Source organism: Callorhinchus milii, unplaced genomic scaffold (genome assembly GCF_018977255.1).
Source record: "Callorhinchus milii isolate IMCB2004 unplaced genomic scaffold, IMCB_Cmil_1.0 Scaffold31, whole genome shotgun sequence".
Taxonomy (NCBI): Eukaryota; Metazoa; Chordata; class Chondrichthyes; order Chimaeriformes; family Callorhinchidae; genus Callorhinchus; species Callorhinchus milii.
This window is the reverse complement of record NW_024704772.1, coordinates 1,467,450-1,484,498: the sequence shown is the minus strand read 5'-3', so window position 1 is coordinate 1,484,498 and position 17,049 is coordinate 1,467,450. Positions and strand designations below refer to the sequence as shown.

At 53.2% G+C, this 17,049-nt stretch overlaps 2 protein-coding genes across 3 annotated transcripts in view; one reads left to right on the top strand and one right to left on the bottom strand.

The window, feature by feature from the left end:
• The window catches only part of ap2a1 (adaptor related protein complex 2 subunit alpha 1), a gene marked incomplete in the record, with an annotated part of 19,991 nt that extends 17,516 nt beyond the window's left edge, over positions 1–2,475 (top strand). The window contains 5 exon segments of the mRNA XM_042345118.1: positions 407–531; positions 853–969; positions 1,337–1,406; positions 1,547–1,681; positions 2,160–2,475. Coding sequence (XP_042201052.1) covers positions 407–531; positions 853–969; positions 1,337–1,406; positions 1,547–1,681; positions 2,160–2,237 — 525 coding nt within the window.
• Positions 2,476–12,246: 9,771 nt separating this feature from the next.
• Positions 12,247–17,006, bottom strand: tmem150b (transmembrane protein 150B). 2 transcript variants are annotated; one of them, XM_042345116.1, is made up of 7 exons: positions 16,867–17,006; positions 15,245–15,319; positions 14,764–14,823; positions 14,072–14,139; positions 13,546–13,673; positions 12,943–13,120; positions 12,247–12,453 (listed from the first exon to the last, which is right to left on the bottom strand). In XM_042345116.1, the coding sequence occupies exons 2-7, from the start codon at positions 15,310–15,312 to the stop codon at positions 12,269–12,271; spliced, it is 687 nt and encodes a 228-aa protein (XP_042201050.1). In that variant the 5' UTR covers positions 15,313–15,319; positions 16,867–17,006; the 3' UTR covers positions 12,247–12,268. The 2 variants fall into 2 exon arrangements, with proteins under 2 accessions (XP_042201050.1, XP_042201051.1); XM_042345117.1 differs by having other exon boundaries at positions 12,943–13,042.
• Between the last annotated feature and the right edge of the window lie 43 nt (positions 17,007–17,049).

Below are 17,049 nucleotides of genomic sequence, written 5' to 3'. Positions count from 1 at the left end.
AATCATATCCTTTAGCTTCCAGCAAGTGGCCAGTGTGTGGGAACCCCCCCTCCTCCCCCCTTGCTCCCCCAATCTCTCCAATTCCTTTTACCTTGTGCCTTTTCCCCCTTTTTCAAAACCCTTTCCATGATCAACGCACTCTCCCCTCAGTCTAAGACATTAGAGAGGTGCGGAGTGTGAGCAGGTTGGAGAGGTCGGTAGATTAATAAGGAACGCAGTCATTGGTTGGTGAGTGTGAGGATTTTTAAATCTATCCGTTCAGAGACTCAATGAACGGTTATGGTTTTCTCGGGCAGTTGGTGGATTGGGGACGGTGTGGGGGCGCGGGGGGGAGGGGCAGGGAGTGGAGTGAGTGAGTGAGAAATTGTTTATGGAGTCACTTGTGTTCCTTAACCGTCCGCGACCACAACTGAACCTTCAGGCCAAGCCGGTGGAGCCCATGGTGGAGGGGGGGGCTCAAGTCCAACAAGTCATCAACATTGAGTGTCAGTCTGACTTCACTGAAGCCCCCCTCCTCAACATCCAATTCAGGTATAGTTCCCTCTGTGTCGGGAGGGCATCCGGCCCTCCCTCCCTCACCCCCACTCTCCCTACATTTCATCTGGCCCCACCCGCTCGCTCCATAACCCGTAAATGTCATGTTATGTTCCTGGAAGGGAAGTGCAAAATTATTGCTTATTCGGCCCAAGTAGGGCATCCGGCCCTCAGCAGCCAAAAGGTTGGACTCCGCTCCTTGCGAATGTGATGACGTCTCTCTCTCTCTCTTTCACTCTCCCCTCTGTTCTCGTGGGCTGTGTGGATCAGGCGCTGGCTGGGATCTGCTTAACACGGCTTCTTTTGCTGACTTGACAGATACGGAGGAACTCTGCAGAACATCACTCTGAAACTGCCCATCACTGTCAACAAGTTCTTCCAGCCCACAGAGATGGCCTCCGAGGATTTCTTCCAACGCTGGAAACAGCTCAGCAGGTAGCGGGGGAGGGAGGGAGGGAGAGCTGGTGGTGACACTGGGCAGAGAGGAGACGGCGTGGCGGAGCCTGACCCCGAGCAGGGTGGAGGGGATGGGGGGTGGGGGTGCGGGAGGGACTAGGTGACCGTAAGGGGAAGGAGGGGGTAAGGTGGAGGGTTTGGGGGAGAGAGTTCTGGAGCTTCGGGGCGTATTGGTTGAAGGCAAGGCCGCCAATGTTGAAGCGGAGGGGACGAAGGACATGCAGGAGGCCGGAGCAGATGCAGCGGGTGTGGTAGGGAGGGGGGGTGCGGATAGTGTGCACCGCAGAATCTCATTGTATCTCACAAAGTCCTTCTTGTCCTCTCTTTCCCTCTCTCTCTCCCATAGTCCACAGCAGGAAGCACAGAAGATCTTCAAAGCCAATCATCCCATGGACACAGAGGTCACCAAGGCCAAGGTAAAAAGTGCCTCGTCTCCTGGCGTGGACTGTGCTGCCACTTAGTGGTGAGCTGGCGGATTGCACCCTGTGTGGCTGTGGTGCTTCTGGTCCTGTTCTCACGCTCTCTCTCTCTCTCCCCCCTTTCCCCCCCCCCACAGTTGATAGGATTCGGATCCGCTCTGCTGCAGGGGGTCGACCCGAACCCGGATAATTTTGTCGGAGCCGGAGTCATCCACACGAAATCCATCCAGGTCGGGTGCTTGCTGCGACTCGAGCCAAACGGTCAGGCACAGGTCAGCGTCAATATCTGTACAGCGCCTTTACCCGAGGGGGAGGGGGCGGAGAGACATCGCAGGGTTTTTGCACCCGAGCTGGGGGTGGGGGGGCTTCGGGACCAAGGAAGGTGGGAGGGTAGAGGTCGGAGGGTGGCCGAATGTCCGGTCAAGTGACTCGAAGCACTTCGCGGGATGTCCTGCAAACGAATATGCTCTGTACGTTTCGCCCCCATAAATGCCGCAGGCAGTTCGCTTTGCAGCAAGTACCCGTGAAGCGCTTTGAGACGTCTCGGAAGACGGGACACGGTGCTGCGTCAAACACAAGGATTATCGTTGCGTTACAAGTATTTTTGTGTGGGGGCGAAACGCGGCAGTTGATTGCGCACAGCGGCGGCCCACGAACAGCCGTGGATTGCGTGGCCAAATTTTTTAGATGTATATTTTTGTATATATATATATATAGAGTTTTTTTGTTAATTTTTTCTTTTTGTTTCAGATGTATCGGCTCACACTACGCACAAGTAAGGAGTCTGTGTCGAAGAGGCTATGCGAGCTGCTGTCCCAACAATTCTGAACCATCCTACGTACCCCATATCTCTCTCTCTCTCTCAATCTCTTTCACACTATATCGTGCGTCCGAGTCAGAAGTGTGTGTGTGCGTGTGCGCGGGTGAGTGTGGTGTGTGTGTGGGTGCGTGTGTGCATGTATGCGTGTGTTCATATAGACACGCGTGTGTGCGTGAATGTCGGTATATCTTTTGCCACGTCCAATGAATCTCTTAAAACAAATATATATCATGTGATGTCCTTTCAGTGCAGTTGTATGTTTACGTGATTGTCCCGTGTTTTTTTGCCGCGATGGAGGAAGGACTTTGGGAGAAGGTTTTTGGTAGCCAGGGGCTCGGGCGAGCACCAGCTCCCAGTGAGGTTAGTCAGGGATGTGACCGCTATCTTTTTTTCCCCTCCCCTTTTCCTCCCTCCTCCGCCCTCGTCTCAGACACCAGTCTGTGTGAGGTGCTGGTGAGGGGACCTTGGAGTCACCGCTGCGCGCAGAGAAAGAGAGAGAGAGAGAAATGACCGGGTGTTAGTCTGTGTCTGCAAGTGAGATTCCTTCCCCCCCCCCCCCAACCCCCTCCACACCTTCCCGTCTCCTCCTCATGGCCTGCTCCCTATTCAACCCCCTGCTATACAGTCCACAGTTCAAACACACTTGGTCTGCTTGAGTTACTGATCAACCCGCTCCCCCCTCCCCCCCCCACCCACGGGGTAAATCGGTCCGGTTCTCCTCACCATTATCCTAAAGCCACCCTCTCACAACCCCCGGCCCCCCCCACCCTCATCGCCCGGCCCCCCCCCAACACCCCCCAGTGTTTGGAAAATGCTGGGGCGAGAGTGGGGAGGGAGGGGGGAAATGGAGAAAGCTGACCGCAGCTTTTGAGTTGTACAATAGCTCAGCACCTCTTCCCCTTCTCTCTCTCTCTCTCTCTCTCCGCACGCCCCCCCCTTACCTCCAGACCAGATGAGATAAGATAACTGGATCCTAAATGGTTTACGGTCTCTCGCCCCCAACCCCCCCCCCCCCCCCACCCCAACCCCCAACCTCCAAATCCCCTCTCAATGTATTCAATATAGCTCATTCCTTATATAAAAAAAGTATGAAGTAATTGATGTAAAATGTATCTGTATATATATCTCTTATGTAGGGTTGCCTATAAACTCGCTGTTTGACCCAGTTTATTCCCTTCACGATCACGGACATTTACTTGGCCAGGGTGAGGAACCTCTAGATATTTTGTTTTCTTATTGTAAGATTTTTTTTTTAAAAAAAAAGCTTTGGTTCGAAGCGAAGACAGACTGGATCATTCACATCCTCTCACAGGACCAATGGTCTCCTTCTCCTCCCCCTCCCCCCCCCTCCCTGGTCTTCGGGGCGCTCTGGGGCGCTATGTAACTGCAAGTTGTTGTTGTTGTTGTCGTCGTCGCCTCGTGTACCCACAGTAAGATCTGAAGCGCAATACCTCCCCTACCCCTACTTGCAGGTCTGTCAATACATCATCCAACAGACGCACACACACACACTCTTGCGCACAGTCATACTCTGTGTGAGGTACAAACGCTCACTACACACACAACACACGCACCACGGTAGTAGTGCATAAGACAGGCGGAAACTGTTGGGTTGCTCTGTGCCCTGCAGAGAGAGCCCCGGGTTTTTCGACGGTGACCGACTTGAATCCGCCTCTGCCTCTTTCTCCGTCCCACCCCGACCTCTGCGTGCAGTCTCTCTGCACCTTATGCGGGAAACTAGTTACTGTATTCCCGCTGCTGGTAGAGAGAGAAGCATTTTATTTCGCCTGAAGGGGGGTGGTCAGGGGGGGAGAAACCGTGCACATAGCTCCCTGGAGCTTGGATCTATCTCTGTACAAATGCCCACCCCCCCCCCCACCCACACTGTGAAGTGCCGTCTGTGTGCATGCAAGGAAGAAAAGGGTTGATAATAATAGCACTTGCCTTTACAGCGCTCTTATCACGCTATCGAGTAGACTCTAAAAGTGCGTCACTGGGTTTTAATGTGGAGTGGAGTGACTTTTTCATAGACTGCTGTTCTAGGGGTGGGGGCGGGGGGAGCAGCAGCGGTGAGAAAGCAGAGGGTTTGATGGTTTCCCTCCGTCAAGCGAGCGCGAGGACCCGGGTTTCGCTTCCCGGGCTGGACAAAACGTTGGGCAAGTTTTTGTTTCTCTGCGCACACGTCTCTGTTTACTTAGCAGTACGTAGGAACCCGGTTGTTAAAGTCGGTCGGCGGATGGCTTTCCCGGGCACGATGATCCCTCGGAAAAATATAATAATAATAATAATAATAATAATTTGGTCACTCAATCCACCATCGTTGGCGCAATTGGCTTCCGCGTTTCGCCCACAAAAAATACAGTCGTTTCACTTTACGGTGCGTCCTTTGAGACGTCTGGAAGACGTGATAAGGCTCTCCCGAAGGCAAGGATTATTATTATTACCTTCCCGCTGCCAAGGAATAGTCCTGAGCCTCGGGCTGTTGTTGGGGGGCGGCGGGGGGGGTTTCCTTGGACCCCAACAAGCCAGGTTGTCACGCTGTGTTCTCGCTCCTTGTCTACCAGGTTTCCGAAGCGCATGTTTACAGCTAAACGGCTAAAATCTCTTTCTAGTTCGGTATTAAGCGACTACCTAGCGACGTGCAGTGCTTTTTTTTTTTAAGCGTAGTTTTTAACCCTAGCGGACCTGAATGTTGTCACTGTGTTATCGGCCGACAGCCGAACGCTCAAGCCTCCTGTGTTGGTAACTGCCTACGATGCTTTGCGAAATGTTTGGCTCACGGCCGGTCGCCCGGGAACCCCCGTTGCTCAGCTTGGGGTCCGCACGGGGGGGGGGGAGGGTGGGAAAATGGCGGGCGCTCAGAGTCGGTTGGGTTTAAGGGAGGAAAGTTCAGGTCAGCATCGATAGGAGCTTAAGACGAACCCTTTCAAACCTTTTTTTCTCTCTCTCTCTCTCTCTCTCTCGCCTGCCCTCGCTCTTGCCCCCTCCCTCTCGCACCCCCCCACCCCTCGCTCCCTGCGTGTCTTTGTGTCTTTCCCCCTCTCACACTCTTTTCTCTCTCTCTCTCACTCAACCGAGATGTACCAGTGGTTCATTCTATGTTCAGTTCGGACCACCAGTTGAGGTTACAATTGCTCTTGGTACCAGAGCTTCAGTTGGGGGGGGGGGGTGTGAAATAAAAAAAATCACACTGGGCTTCCCTGCTCTTGATTCCCCCTTGGGAACATCCCCTCCCCACCACCCTCCCCTCACAAGTTGATGTGTACACCTTTCTTTCCCACCCCACCACCATCATCCAACTGGACTGGAATGGGGGTGCGTGTAGACTTTGGGGCGAGGGCAAGATTGACTGTAATACTACTACTCCTTTCCATTCTGGACTCGCAACTCCCCCCTAATTATGCCCCCCCCCCCCCCACAGTACTCACTGGGACTCCACTATGGTCATTTGGGGGAAGGCGATGGAATGGTGGGGGTAGAGGGTGTAAGGACTCATGTACACACACACACCCTCACCCACCTGACACGAGTCAGAGTGTGTGTGTGTCGGTGCGGAGGGGGGGGGGTGGGCTGGGGATGGAATACTCTATGCACGACTGTACCACACGGGCTCGGACTTGTTTAGTCTGAGATGCTACTGTGTGTGAGGAGCCACGAAGGCAAGTTGTTGTTGGTGGTGCGTAGGGCAGGGAAACGGCCACCTGCCGTCCAGTCCAGCCTTCCTCCTTGGACATTCCCTTGGGACAAGCGAGTGCTGTAAGGGGAATGCGGGATCGTGTGCGGGAAGAGGATTGGGAAGGGCGGGAGAGGGAGGGAGGTAGAGGTGAGCGATGAAAGTTAGGGCGATAGATCTGTGTCCGATTCGATGACCCATTGGAACCGAGTCTGGCTGACCCGGTGTGGAGGTTGGCGTGACTATGCAATTGCTGCGCGTCATTGGCAGATTGGCTTTGTCTGTGTGTGAGTGCGGTGTTTGTGGCGTGTGTGTGTGTGCGCGCGCGTGTGCGTGTGTGTGTACGCACTGGAGGCTTGATCCTTCCTCAGTGTTTGGGTGAAACGAGCTGTTTAGAAACCGAGGCGTAAAAAAAAATGTCCCCAACGACGGAATTAACACGATTCAGATAAAAGTTGGAGCATTGTAACACTCTCTGACGCGTTTGGGCTGCTTTATTTGTTGGCTGCTGACAATGGGGGGGGTGGGGTTGGGGGGGGGGGGAATCTGTTCCTAGCTGGGTGGGGTGGGGGGGTAAAATCAGTGGGATAAGGTCTCTTTTTACCCCATCAGCCTCCCCCAGTTACCACTCTGAGCGAGGGAACAGCTAAGAATAACTCCATTCTTTGCTCTTACAACCACAGCGTGATTTCGTGGTTTCCTCTCCCCTGAATTTCCCTCCCGCCCGCCCCAAAAAAAGCACACGCACAGACACACACGCACACACACAGACACTCACACGCACAGACACACACACAGACGCACACACACAGACGCACAGACGCACACACAGACACACACGCTTGTGTATATATATATTTTTAATCGCCTTTGCTGAATCTCTGAATATCTCTGCCTAAGTCCTATTACTTTGCACCCCCTCTCCTCTCCTCTCCCCTCCCACTCTTCAAACAGCCACCCCCACCAGCAAAAACTGCCCTCTTAGTTCAATGCCCTGACATTTACCTCCCCACACCCCCCCCCCACACCCCCCCTCCCCCACCTCACACATCACCCCTTCCTATCCTCCCTGCTCAGTATTCGCCCCTATCGATAGCTGCGAAAGCACCTCTTTTGCTCCCGAATACACCGCAGATTTCTCTTAAATTCCACTGAATCAGCGGATTTCCGCACCGTTTCCACAGGAAGTTTTACAATATATAAATACCCCTCGAGTCGGCTGAAAAAAGAACTGAACGGAGGGAGGCTGAAAAGATCGGGATGCGCAAATCTTTATCCCTTCTGCTCTCCCCCCCCCCCACACCCCCCCGCCCTTCGCCACCATCCCCGCACGTGACATAAGATCTCCGCGTCACACCCAGAAAATGCACAGAGTGAGAATCGCTTCCTTCGCACTGTCCGTCCGTCCGTCCGTCACTTCGGCCACTGGGTGCGAAACCGTTTTCTTTCCGATAGCCGTGCCAAGGTTCCCAGGTCTGTGGACGTGTCGCTGTGAGGGAGAGGCTCAGGGTTGTCACAAGGGTCTTAGACATTGTCTTAAAAGGCTCTTCACAGAGTAAATGCCCTGGCCAGTGTAGTGACTGTGCTCTTTTCAAGCGGTCGGTCTGCGGACAGCAACGGGCTGATTGGATCCAGAGGATTGTCTCTGATCAGACGTCACGGCCGTGGCCTCTTGACGTCTGCCTGAACTGGTTGAAGGAACACGTCATTTGAGCGATGTCTCTCCTCTTTCTACGACGCAAGTTTCAGGGCGTGAACCCCACAATCGTATGAGAGTGACCAATTGATCCCAAGTTGCGTTGAGCCCTGTTCCTTGTCCTCACTTGACTTCAGCACACTTGGGGGTGGGGTGGGGGGAGAGAGGGGGGCAGCGGAGAGGGAACAGGAGCTGATTCACCCCCTCCCTCTCTTCCCCCCCCCCCTCCATCCCCCTTACCCCCCCACCTCCCAAACACTGGCTGAGGTCATCACTCAGCACAAAGTGGGGAAGGAAGAAGCATTGGTGTGGCTCAATCTTCACCAATATGACAGTCATACTCTGTGTGAGGTACAAACGCTCACTACGCACACAACACACGCACCACGGTAGTAGTGCATAAGACAGGCGGAAACTGTTGGGTTGCTCTGTGCCCTGCAGAGAGAGCCCCGGGTTTTTCGACGGTGACCGACTTGAATCCGCCTCTGCCTCTTTCTCCGTCCCACCCCGACCTCTGCGTGCAGTCTCTCTGCACCTTATGCGGGAAACTAGTTACTGTATTCCCGCTGCTGGTAGAGAGAGAAGCATTTTATTTCGCCTGAAGGGGGGTGGTCAGGGGAGGAGAAACCGTGCACATAGCTCCCTGGAGCTTGGATCTATCTCTGTACAAATGCCCACCCCCCCCCCACCCACACTGTGAAGTGCCGTCTGTGTGCATGCAAGGAAGAAAAGGGTTGATAATAATAGCACTTGCCTTTACAGCGCTCTTATCACGCTATCGAGTAGACTCTAAAAGTGCGTCACTGGGTTTTAATGTGGAGCGGAGTGACTTTTTCATAGACTGCTGTTCTAGGGGTGGGGGCGGGGGGAGCAGCAGCGGTGAGAAAGCAGAGGGTTTGATGGTTTCCCTCCGTCAAGCGAGCGCGAGGACCCGGGTTTCGCTTCCCGGGCTGGACAAAACGTTGGGCAAGTTTTTGTTTCTCTGCGCACACGTCTCTGTTTACTTAGCAGTACGTAGGAACCCGGTTGTTAAAGTCGGTCGGCGGATGGCTTTCCCGGGCACGATGATCCCTCGGAAAAATATAATAATAATAATAATAATTTGGTCACTCAATCCACCATCGTTGGCGCAATTGGCTTCCGCGTTTCGCCCACAAAATATACAGTCGTTTCACTTTACGGTGCGTCCTTTGAGACGTCTGGAAGACGTGATAAGGCTCTCCCGAAGGCAAGGATTATTATTATTACCTTCCCGCTGCCAAGGAATAGTCCTGAGCCTCGGGCTGTTGTTGGGGGGCGGCGGGGGGGGGTTTCCTTGGACCCCAACAAGCCAGGTTGTCACGCTGTGTTCTCGCTCCTTGTCTACCAGGTTTCCGAAGCGCATGTTTACAGCTAAACGGCTAAAATCTCTTTCTAGTTCGGTATTAAGCGACTACCTAGCGACGTGCAGTGCTTTTTTTTTTTAAGCGTAGTTTTTAACCCTAGCGGACCTGAATGTTGTCACTGTGTTATCGGCCGACAGCCGAACGCTCAAGCCTCCTGTGTTGGTAACTGCCTACGATGCTTTGTGAAATGTTTGGCTCACGGCCGGTCGCCCGGGAACCCCCGTTGCTCAGCTTGGGGTCCGGACGGTGGGGGGGGGGGGGGGGTGGGAAAATGGCGGGCGCTCAGAGGAAAGTTCAGGTCAGCATCGATAGGAGCTTAAGACGAACCCTTTCAAACCTTTTTTTCTCTCTCTCTCTCTCTCTCTCTCGCCTGCCCTCGCTCTTGCCCCCTCCCTCTCGCACCCCCCCACCCCTCGCTCCCTGCGTGTCTTTGTGTCTTTCCCCCTCTCACACTCTTTTCTCTCTCTCTCTCACTCAACCGAGATGTACCAGTGGTTCATTCTATGTTCAGTTCGGACCACCAGTTGAGGTTACAATTGCTCTTGGTACCAGAGCTTCAGTTGGGGGGGGGGGGTGTGAAATAAAAAAATTCACACTGGGCTTCCCTGCTCTTGATTCCCCCTTGGGAACATCCCCTCCCCACCACCCTCCCCTCACAAGTTGATGTGTACACCTTTCTTTCCCACCCCACCACCATCATCCAACTGGACTGGAATGGGGGTGCGTGTAGACTTTGGGGCGAGGGCAAGATTGACTGTAATACTACTACTCCTTTCCATTCTGGACTCGCAACTCCCCCCTAATTATGCCCCCCCCCCCCCCACAGTACTCACTGGGACTCCACTATGGTCATTTGGGGGAAGGCGATGGAGTGGTGGGGGTAGAGGGTGTAAGGACTCATGTACACACACACACTCACCCACCTGACACGAGTCAGAGTGTGTGTGTGTGGGTGCGGAGGGGGGGGGGGGGGTGGGCTGGGGATGGAATACTCTATGCACGACTGTACCACACGGGCTCGGACTTGTTTAGTCTGAGATGCTACTGTGTGTGAGGAGCCACGAAGGCAAGTTGTTGTTGGTGGTGCGTAGGGCAGGGAAACGGCCACCTGCCGTCCAGTCCAGCCTTCCTCCTTGGACATTCCCTTGGGACAAGCGAGTGCTGTAAGGGGAATGCGGGATCGTGTGCGGGAAGAGGATTGGGAAGGGCGGGAGAGGGAGGGAGGTAGAGGTGAGCGATGAAAGTTAGGGCGATAGATCTGTGTCCGATTCGATGACCCATTGGAACCGAGTCTGGCTGACCCGGTGTGGAGGTTGGCGTGACTATGCAATTGCTGCGCGTCATTGGCAGATTGGCTTTGTCTGTGTGTGAGTGCGGTGTTTGTGGCGTGTGTGTGTGTGTGTGTGTGCGCGCGCGCGCGTGTGCGTGTGCGTGTACGCACTGGAGGCTTGATCCTTCCTCAGTGTTTGGGTGAAACGAGCTGTTTAGAAACCGAGGCGTAAAAAAAAATGTCCCCAACGACGGAATTAACACGATTCAGATAAAAGTTGGAGCATTGTAACACTCTCTGACGCGTTTGGGCTGCTTTATTTGTTGGCTGCTGACAATGGGGGGGTGGGGTTGGGGGGGGGGGAATCTGTGCTGAGCTGGGTGGGGTGGGGGGGGTTAAATCAGTGGGATAAGGTCTCTTTTTACCCCATCAGCCTCCCCCAGTTACCACTCTGAGCGAGGGAACAGCTAAGAATAACTCTATTCTTTGCTCTTACAACCACAGCGTGATTTCGTGGTTTCCTGTCCCCTGAATTTCCCTCCCGCCCGCCCCAAAAAAAGCACACGCACAGACACACACACACGGACGCACACACACACACAGACACTCACACGCACAGACACACACACAGACGCACACACACAGACGCACAGACGCACACACAGACACACACGCTTGTGGATATATATATTTTTAATCGCCTTTGCTGAATCTCTGAATATCTCTGCCTAAGTCCTATTACTTTGCACCCCCTCTCCTCTCCTCTCCCCTCCCACTCTTCAAACAGCCACCCCCACCAGCAAAAACTGCCCTCTTAGTTCAATGCCCTGACATTTACCTCCCCACACACCCCCCCCACACACCCCCCCCCCCACCTCACACATCACCCCTTCCTATCCTCCCTGCTCAGTATTCGCCCTTATCGATAGCTGCGAAAGCACCTCTTTTGCTCCCGAATACACCGCAGATTTCTCTTAAATTCCACTGAATCAGCGGATTTCCGCACCGTTTCCACAGCAAGTTTTACAATATATAAATACCCCTCGAGTCGGCTGAAAAAAGAACTGAACGGAGGGAGGCTGAAAAGATCGGGATGCGCAAATCTTTATCCCTTCTGCTTTCCCCTCTCTCTCCCCCCCCCACACCCCCCGCCCTTCGCCACCATCCCCGCACGTGACATAAGATCTCCGCGTCACACCCAGAAAATGCACAGAGTGAGAATCGCTTCCTTCGCACTGTCCGTCCGTCCGTCCGTCACTTCGGCCACTGGGTGCGAAACCGTTTTCTATCCGATAGCCGTGCCAAGGTTCCCAGGTCTGTGGACATGTCGCTGTGAGGGAGAGGCTCAGGGTTGTCACAAGGGTCTTAGACATTGTCTTAAAAGGCTCTTCACAGAGTAAATGCCCTGGCCAGTGTAGTGACTGTGCTCTTTTCAAGCGGTCGGTCTGCGGACAGCAACGGGCTGATTGGATCCAGAGGATTGTCTCTGATCAGACGTCACGGCCGTGGCCTCTTGACGTCTGCCTGAACTGGTTGAAGGAACACGTCATTTGAGCGATGTCTCTCCTCTTTCTACGACGCAAGTTTCAGGGCGTGAACCCCACAATCGTATGAGAGTGACCAATTGATCCCAAGTTGCGTTGAGCCCTGTTCCTTGTCCTCACTTGACTTCAGCACACTTGGGGGTGGGGTGGGGGGAGAGAGGGGGGCAGCGGAGAGGGAACAGGAGCTGATTCACCCCCTCCCTCTCTTCCCCCCCCCTCCATCCCCCTTACCCCCCACCTCCCAAACACTGGCTGAGGTCATCACTCAGCACAAAGTGGGGAAGGAAGAAGCATTGGTGTGGCTCAATCTTCACCAATATGACTCCTCGAAATTGTTCCTTGGAAAAAAAAAACAGTCTTTGTCGTTCCTTTTCTTTTGTTTTCTCACATTTTCCCCCCAACACCCCCCCCCCCACAAGATTGTACACGTCAGCCCGGCCGGAGCTCGCGCGCTCTCCCTCTCTCTCTCTGCTAGAGTTCCAGTGTGGTGGTCGAGTTCTGGATCACCACCGGGTTTCGTTGCACGTGGAAATAGTGTCCGTCGACGTGTCGGAAATCCACGGCGAACAGACCGAAGAGGAGAAGCAGCACCATCCCTGCCACCCACTCGCAAATGGCGGCCGCACTTCTCATCCCAGACACATGGAGCCACAGCACTGGACGACCGGTCAAGGAAATGTATTTCTCTCTCTCTCAGTCTTGACACCCTTTGGAATTCCATCCCACGCTCCCTCCGTCTCGCCCCCCCCTTTCCCTTTGACCGCCCCATCAGCCTCCCTCCACTCCTCCTGATATTTTTTTAAGGGATTACTACCACCTAGAAGAGCAACTAACGACCGGATTCCTACCCACTGATGGGTAAACAGAGGCGCGCGCGCGCGTGTGTGTGTGTGCGCGCGAGTGGGGCGTAAGGATAAGGTTTCACCCTGTCCCGCCCGGGAATCGAACCCGGTTCCTCTCGCTTGCGAGGCGGGGGCTCTTAACCGATTCGCCAGAGGACTCCGCAATATTGGTTTCGAGTTTTACTTGAAGGCACTCCCTGTCTCTCTCTCTCTCTCTCCCAGTTAACTGCGTCGGGAGTGTCAAACTCAACCAGGACCCCAGTGAGTGGTTAACAGGGTTCCGTTTCCTTGGTCGAAGGATACTCGAGGCAAGACTTGCTGTACATGCGAGACAGCAGATTATCCTCACCGGGCCACACCATTTGCCTCCATGCCTGGGTTTTACCTGGTAGGTCAGGCCCACCTGAAGCCAGAAGTACAACGTCCCAATAAAGAAGGAGAGGAAAGCCCCAGCCAAGTGGACGTGAATCTCGGCGATGGTCTGGGTGAGGCAAAGCACACCAAAAACTCCTGTGGCTGCGCTCAACGCGATGTCCCTATCCCTTCGCGACGTCTCAAAGCGCTTCACAGGATACACCATAAAGTGGAGTGACTGGGGATTCTGTGGGCCAAACGCGGCAGCCGATTGCGCTCAGCGACGTCCCACAAGTCGTGGATTGACCGAAACGATTTTCTTTTGAAGGATTATTACTCCCCAATAGACTCACAACCGGGTTCCCACTTACTGCTAGGTGAACACAGGCGCGTGTGTGTGTGTGTGGAGTAACTTGCCCCGACCTACCCGGGAATCGAACCCAGGTCCTCTTGCTTGCGATGTGAGCGCTCTAACCAATACGCTACAGGACTCCACGTTCTCCTGAGGTGAGAGGCGCTGGGCAAGTGTAACGCAGTGTGTTACATCGGTACCTGGAAATTCCCGACCAGGGTTGCCCCCAGAGCGGACAAGCAACCGGTCACCAGACTGACTGTGTTCAGATGCGAGTGACAGCCCAAATCTCTGATCTGCTGGTATCTGATGACACAGACCCAGGTAACTGCAGAGAGATGACAGTCAAGAGAGAAAGAGCTTGAATTGGCCTCTGATTTCATTGCCCTCTCTCCCCCCAAAGCATTTTGTCCCTTGTCGTGAGGTTATTTTGGAGAACGATGCGACCCAGTCACACAGGACCACCTTTCTCTACCCACCCCCCCCCCTCCCTCCCCCCTCACTTCCTCCCCCACACTGGAGATGTTATGATGTGGATAGGATTTGGGCTGCATTTTCCTCCCTCCCCATAACCAGAGACCAAACTCGCTCACTGCTGCCGTGAAGGCTGAAGAATGGCTCAGCCTCGCAAGGAAGCTGCTGGTTGGAGGATGATGTGATGTGGGTGGGGGGGGGGGGGTGGGGGGTTACAGGATAACAACGGACTGTGTTAAATGCTGAACTCACCCAAGAAAGCCCCGATGTTCATCACTTGACTGAAGAGGCAACTTTGCGGAGGGTATGCGCCACAGGTACTGGAGAAACAGCACAGGTAATAATAATCATCCTCGAGGTTCGATACAGCGCCTTATCACGTCTTCGAGACCTCCCGAAACACTTCACAGGCTACGCTGTGAAGTGAATTGACTGTGTGTGTTTTGCGGCAGCCAATTGAGCGCAGCGACGTCCCACAAACAGTCGTGGATGAGTACTACAGTATTATTTCTTTTTTGAAGGGTTTATTTCTCTCGGAGAAGCAATCGCCAATCGACTAACAACCGGGTTTCCTACCGCTAGGCTCGTGAGGTATAAGGAAACTTGCCCAATGTTTCGCCCTGATCCGCCCGGGAATCGAACCCAGGTCCTCTCGCTTGCGAGGCGAAGGCTTTAACCGCTGAGCTACAGGACTCCACAAGGTAAACCCAGGGCACAGGTAAGCACGTTCAGACCATCAACTCTGCTCTGGTGCTTTTCCCAACATGAAGCTACTCACTCTCGCTCACTCCCCATACCCCTCACTCCCGAAGGACCTGCCCATAATCCCTTTAAAGGGAATGCATTGCTGAAGTTACATTTGTCTGCGCCTTTCACGTCAGGAGGACGTCCCAAGGCGCTGGACAGTCAGGGATCTGCACAGCTTAGGAAGTTTCTGTAATTACCTGATGTAGGGAAACTCCACGGTGAGATTGACCGCTCCATTCACCACAGCCATACCAAACCTGGAGCAAAGTCACCGCCCGTCAACAGACATTAATACAACCAGTGCCGAAAAATAACACGAAATAACAACAACAATCTGTGCGTGTGATATCCAGGACCTTCCACGTCAGGGGGTGGGCGCCTCAGAAGCCCTTCACAGGATATGCCGTCAATAATTGACATTATTTAATTTAAATTATTTAAACGTGAAGTGACTGTGTGTTTTGTAGGCGAATGAAGCGGCTATATTAAGCCACAGTGACATCCTGCAAACAGCCTGTACAGTGGGGGGGGGAATGGGAAGGGATTGGGGCTGTCGGGAGTGTGGGGGAAGACGGCCCCAATCCCTTCCCATTCCAAGTCACGTGGGTGGGTGTTTTATCAGCCTCGTACCACGTGCGTCTGTCGTGTCCGCAAGCCGTAACATGCACACGTACTTACACCGTCCAAAAGCCTCCCGCGGCAGTGATCATAAGAAGGATGGGGAAGAGAGCCCATGCCCACATCATACACGACCTGGAACACAGTTCACAATACCTTTCATCGTACAAGTCCCATCCAACGTGGAGTCACTGACCTCCCACTGTACTCCCACCCCCGGCTGCACAGTGCATCATTGCATAGTGATCTTTATCCCACCTGTAAATAATAACCATCCTGGCGTTTGATCCAGCGCCTTATCACGTCATCGAGACGTCTCAAGGCGCTTCACAGGATACACTGTAAAGTGTAGGGACTGTGTGTTTTGTGGGCGAAACGCGGCAGCCGATTGCACCCAGCGACGTCCCACAAACAGCCGCGGATTGTGTGACCCAAATTATTATTTTTTTAGAGGGATTATTACCCTCGGAAAGCGATCCGCCAATCGACTAACAAAGGGGTTCCTACTTACCGCTGGGTGAACAGAGGCGCGCGGAGGAAGGAAACTTGCCCAAGGTTTTGCCACGCCTGGGAATCGAACCCGGGTTCTCTCGCTTGCGAAGCGAGTGCTCTAACCACTGAGCTACAGGACTCCAGGGGTTATAGAGCAACTACACAGTTTATTAAGTGCTAATATTTATTTTACAAAGATTTATTTATATATATTATATATAGTGCTTGGCAGTCATGGCACAGAAGTGATGTTTCTCTCTCTTGCTCTCTCGCTCTCACACGCGCTCTCAGTCAGAGCCTTGTTGTTCTGCCATGGAATGCCCTAATTCAACACCGCCAAGAAGGACATCAGACTTCCTTCCCTCCTCCTTTCCTAAGACTTCCTAAATTGTGAAGGATTCTTTTTTTATGTAAAAAAAAAGCTCCTTATCCACAAGTAATCACCTCCTAGTTCAGTGTTTGTAGGTAAATCACCAGCCATCTTGTACGCAGTACACGGGTTTAAAGCCTCGAACGATGGCACCTTTGACAAGGCAGTGCCCTACCTCAACCCCACACTGGAGCATCAGCCTAGACTATGAACTCCAACCCCGATGTGGTGGGGGATCGAACCCACAATCTTCTGACCACCCCCCCACACCCCCCCAAGGCGAGAGTATGACTGACTGAACCAGACTGACACCTTATGAAGCTGACGACGAAGATCGGTGTGATTATTATAAGCAATAATAACCCTTGCATCTGATCGAGTGGCTTATCGTGTCATGAAGACGTCTCAAAGCGCTTCACAGCATATACAGTAAAATGGAGTGACTGTGTATTTTGTGGGCGAAACTCAGCAGCCAATTGTGCGCAGTTAATCGTGGATTGAGAAACAAAATTTTTTTCTTTTTGAAGGGATTATTACCCCATAAAGCGATCAACTAACAACTGGGGGTTCCTCCTTGCTAAACAGAGGCGTGTGGAGTAAGGAAACTTGCCTAAGTATTCGCCCCGGCCGAGAATTGAACCCAGGTCCTCTCGCTTGCGAGATGAATGCTCTATCCACTCTAGGGTTAGGGTTAAAGTGCCTCCAAATTGTACTTATTCAACGTTTTACGTGGTTAATGTTTTACTCGATCACATTTCATTTCCAAAATCGATCGGCAACTTATTCAACAAAAAGCACTGGTTGAGAAAATGCTACTCACTCTGTCTGTATCTAAGCGATTGTGGGCAGCCGTGTTTGCGAGTGCACTTCACCTCTATCCGTAGCGAGTGACGGAGACAGAGAGAGAATTTACTTTTCCAAAGTGTCAAACTTTGGTCAGAGAGAATTACTATTTCTGCCCGGATAGAGAGTCCAACTCTGGGTGAAGTTGCACCTTTGCACT

Bases quoted from the DNA above. Each gene is read 5' to 3' on its own strand.
- tmem150b (XM_042345116.1), bottom strand. From the start codon at position 15,312: ATGATGTGGGCATGGGCTCTCTTCCCCATCCTTCTTATGATCACTGCC. The intron at 14,824-15,244 runs GTAAGTACGTGT...ACTTTGCTCCAG, and splicing joins GCGGGAGGCTTTTGGACGGT to GTTTGGTATGGCTGTGGTGA. The intron at 14,140-14,763 runs GTAATTACAGAA...CTGTTTCTCCAG, and splicing joins GTGGAGTTTCCCTACATCAG to TACCTGTGGCGCATACCCTC.